This window comes from Eurypyga helias, unplaced genomic scaffold (assembly GCF_000690775.1).
Source record: "Eurypyga helias isolate BGI_N326 unplaced genomic scaffold, ASM69077v1 scaffold14541, whole genome shotgun sequence".
Lineage (NCBI taxonomy): Eukaryota > Metazoa > Chordata > Aves > Eurypygiformes > Eurypygidae > Eurypyga > Eurypyga helias.
Genome location: NW_010232906.1, coordinates 1 through 4,134, shown reverse-complemented (window position 1 = coordinate 4,134; position 4,134 = coordinate 1). Strand labels below are relative to the sequence as shown.

The following is a 4,134-nucleotide window of genomic DNA, read 5'->3' as shown; positions in this document are numbered from 1 at the left end:
GCAGCAGCCATTAGGGAAGCTTCTCTAGGAGGAGGCAGGTTTTCCCCATGGGGCGTCCATAGTGTTAATTTGGTAATTTCTAATGCTTTCCATTTGGGTGCAAAAAGTAATGAGGGCTCCTCCTCCTCTTCTCCCTCTCCTTTATCCTAGAAGACAACTCATGAAATTCAGCATCTCGTGTATTAAGGGAGTAACTAAGATGATGGTTTCATGTAGTACAACCTCTATCTGGGCTCAAAACAGCAATGACATGTCCTTTTAAAGTATTTACAGGTGGAGGAGCTGCAGCAGCCACAAATCTTAGAAGAGAACTACACTTTGAATCTTGGTGAGGTCAACTGACTAATGATCAGTGTTTGCCAGTTTGTTTTCTTTAAGGTAAAATTTTGTTTTTCCCTTAAATAGAATGGCTGTGAGTGTTCTGCCAACTATATCATCTCCCCTTCTGTGCCTGTCTACCATGTAACTCAGCAAATAAGACCTGATGCTCTCTCTGGTAGCTGCTACAGCATCTGTCCCGCACAGGAACAGAGTGGTAAAATTGTCTTTGCTTGGGGAAGACCTTGGAATGGATCTAGGAAGCAGTAAGGTACTGCACAAAGCTTATGTTTCTGAAATTTGAAGATTATTTTTAAAATCATGTTTTATTTTATCCAAATATGAAGGAGTCTTAGTAATGGAGTCATGGTCTGTATTGCAAGCTAAACTCTCTTAATTTTTTTTTAAATGGTCCCTGTTCTGAAATTTCTTCAACTATAACAAAGAGGCAAAATCTTACTTTGGTGACAGCATTGTCTCTTGCTTTACACAGTCACTACAACATTCACATGAGAAGGAATTATTGTTCCTGAAAATAATGATTTTCAGAAGTTGAGTGCTTAACCTTGGGTTCTCAAACTCATGTTTAGACCTGCACATCAGTGGCCTAATATTCCAAACTTAGCACATCCAAAAATTTCCAACTGAACTGAGGTTACTAGATATGCATCACTTTGGGTACTTACATGAATCTGATACTTAATTTGAGGATGTCTTGCTTTTAGCCAAAAAAGGAAAACAGTCTCCATGTTTTGCAAATTTCTATTGCTAATAATAGGATTTTTAAAAATCTATTATTTTGTCCTTGTATTAAAAAACAATTGGTGCACTGGAGAATTTCAAAGGGCATGTAATGGGAACTAATGTGACAGACAAAACAGGTAACAAGGTCTAAGCTAAAATGTGGCATATTTTCATGAAATCAAAATGGTACTATTAAGATATATTTCTTATTCTATAGCTATTTTGCACCATATTAATCAAAAACATTTCAAAACATTCATGCATGAAAGAGAAGGAAAAACAGACACTGATGCCCTGTTCCCTACAAATATTAGGAGCTGTGGATATTAAGCTCCTGACAGGACCAGGACAACAATGGGACGCATTTCCAAAATGCGAGTCTGCTGGAAATTACCATCAATATGCATAGCATCACACAATTCAGAAATATAAGAAGAAATATTATTCATTGTTTTCTAGTGTTCAGAACAAACTGGAATACAGGCTAAAGACATAGAAAAATACATCTACATTCTTCTGTGGTTTGAAATTTCATATGTTTTGAGAAGGTCCTGATTCTCCTAAACTTTAAGCAGAAAGGACTCCTGTCTGCAAGCAGTGCAAAAATCCCACCTTACACAGTAGAGAAGCTCAACAAAAAAGCAAAATGAAAACTCATGTAGTTCTTACACGTGCTTGACTTTCTACCCCTTTTTAACTAGTTAGACCTACTTTAACATCAGTATCTATAAGGCATTTTATAGATCACTCAACAATAGGTTTGATTTACTGAGGTCTCTGACACCCAATATAATTTACACCCTTTCTTTTACCTGCTCTGATTGTATGTATTCACCATGCAGTTCACATCCAATATCAAAGACATATTTGCCATGACCTACGGGCTACACAAAGATACAAAAAAGTCAGCAGAACTATAAAGTGAGTGCATTCTAAGCATACCTATGTAAAATACACTTTACTACAAAATTCATACAATAGTCAATAACAGTATAGTTTGAAAGCAAAGTTGCAGAGAAACTTGGCATTCTGTCCTACAGATTAATTCAGTTTGATATGTTACACTTATGGCACAAGAAATACTACAAAAGATTAGGACCCTGGCTTCATATTTTAAGAGGAAAAACATGAAAGGCAATTTCCTGCTAACTATTCAGATGAATAGAGAGTTTTCCAGCACACTTACATTTCCATTCACAAACTTGCCCTTAAATCTGTGGTTTAGGTGGATGAGTTCAGCTTCTCCTTCTTGGTTTCCGTTTACCCAACCACCAACATACTTAGACCCTGTTTCTTTATAGACATATATACCTTGCCCGTGCCTAAGGAGAAAATAATAAATTTGCTTTATATTGCTGAATATTAAGAATTTAGGATGCTGTTATACCGAAGGTATTAAAACTATATTTTTTAAGTAGATAAAATTACTGAAATTGGATTAAATTTCCAAGGCCATCCACTAGCACTTGATTTGCTGCAGTCAGCCACACTTTGAAAATAACCTTTGCATTTTAATGTCGTTGGGTGAACTGAAGCATCACTGTCAGAATGAAACAAACCTATGGTCGTTAAACCATTCTCCAGTGTACATGTCTCCATTTGCATACGTGTACTCTCCATAGCCGTGTCTCTGGTCATTCACCCATTCTCCTTTAATGAGAATATGATAAAAAGAGAGTGAGGCATGTTTTATTTCATTGTGTGATGTAGTGGTCAGTTAGTGAAGTTATCATACATCAATTATTAGAGAAGGAAAAGAAAGCTATGACACCATTGTGATTCTTTACCATTCTGCACCATTCCTTACTCTATGCCCTTGTTCTTTTTTCTTCTGTCTGTCCCTGTCCACACATACGTAGGTAGCTGACTGACCTCCCTTTCATTTTGTCCATCACGGGCTGTTTCCTTTATCACTATGAGCACAGGAAGCCACCCTGCTCCTCTCTTTAAATTTGGCAATGTATTACAGTCGCATTAGTTAATGTGACATTTCCATTCAAATAAAAAGAGGGGCTATTTTAGTTTGACTCATTTGCTAAAATTGTCCTGTCAGTCAGGGGGTATATACACTCAGAAGGCTGCTAGATTGTGTGTCGTAATTATTCTTCTCCTCAGACTTAAACCCACACCACAGGTTCATATGCTCCTTCTCAAAGCTTGTAAAAATAAATAAATAAATAAAAGGAAAATGTTTCGTAGCAAATCTATCTCATTAAAATAATACATTCTCCAATTCACTATCTCCTTGCATCTGGGGGAAAGAGGGGGAAATGTGTCCTTTCAGTTAAAGAAATGCTTGCAACGGTGTTCAGTATTTTACCTTCATATTTTGATCCATCTGGATAAAAAAAAGTACCCCGGCCGTGCTTTTTGTTTTGCAGATACTCTCCCGTGTAGCAAGCTCCATTTCTAAACCTGTAGGTCCCCTGAAACGTATTTGGTATGGATAAAATGCCTGTCAGTTCTCACCCTTGTTTCCATGCAGTGCCCCAACCAACAGAACTGCTGAAACGTTAAGCACAACCCCCGTCTCTGTCTTACCTGTCCACTTCTGACCCCGTGTTCGTATTCCCCATCGTACGTATCGCCGTTGGGTAGCTGCGCCTTTCCACGTCCGTGTCGCTCCCCTTCTGAATCGCGTTCACCATCGTACTCCTGCTCAAATGCAAGAACATGTTAATTGGCCAAGGGGGCTAGGCCTGGCTGAGTCGAACCTCGTTAGACGGAGGAAAACAGGTGTTTGCTCAAAACTGCTCCAGCTCGGCTCGAATCAGAGACGGCAGGAGCAGCTGCCCAACAGATGTGCTGCTTACGCAGACACCTTCATCAGATCCGGGCGCCCAGGGGCCTTCCGCCCTTCCTGACACGGTACTGGAAAGTAGGGACGACTTGAGCCGGCAGATCCCAACCCAAGTGCTACAGCCCCGCTTCCCGGACTCCCGTGCCCGCGGAAGCAGCGCCCCGGGAGCTCTGGCAGGCTCGGCACGGCCGGCACACAGCCCCGAAGACCCCGTGAACGGTAACGTCCCCCATGGCGGCCCCAACCGCTGCCCGAGGCGCCGGCGAACAGCC

At 40.5% G+C, this 4,134-nt stretch overlaps 1 protein-coding gene across 1 annotated transcript in view; it reads right to left on the bottom strand.

Annotated features, from left to right (window-relative positions):
- Positions 1–4,095, bottom strand: part of RSPH1 (radial spoke head 1 homolog (Chlamydomonas)) — a 6,758-nt gene extending 2,663 nt beyond the window's left edge. The window contains exons 1-7 of the mRNA XM_010161557.1: positions 4,000–4,095; positions 3,604–3,717; positions 3,383–3,488; positions 2,622–2,712; positions 2,249–2,384; positions 1,875–1,946; positions 1–146 (exon numbers count right to left, since the gene is read on the bottom strand). The exon at positions 1–146 is cut by the window's left edge and continues 80 nt beyond it. Coding sequence (XP_010159859.1) covers positions 1–146; positions 1,875–1,946; positions 2,249–2,384; positions 2,622–2,712; positions 3,383–3,488; positions 3,604–3,717; positions 4,000–4,095 — 761 coding nt within the window. The remainder of the gene's footprint in view (positions 147–1,874; positions 1,947–2,248; positions 2,385–2,621; positions 2,713–3,382; positions 3,489–3,603; positions 3,718–3,999) is intronic.
- Positions 4,096–4,134: the final 39 nt, after the last annotated feature.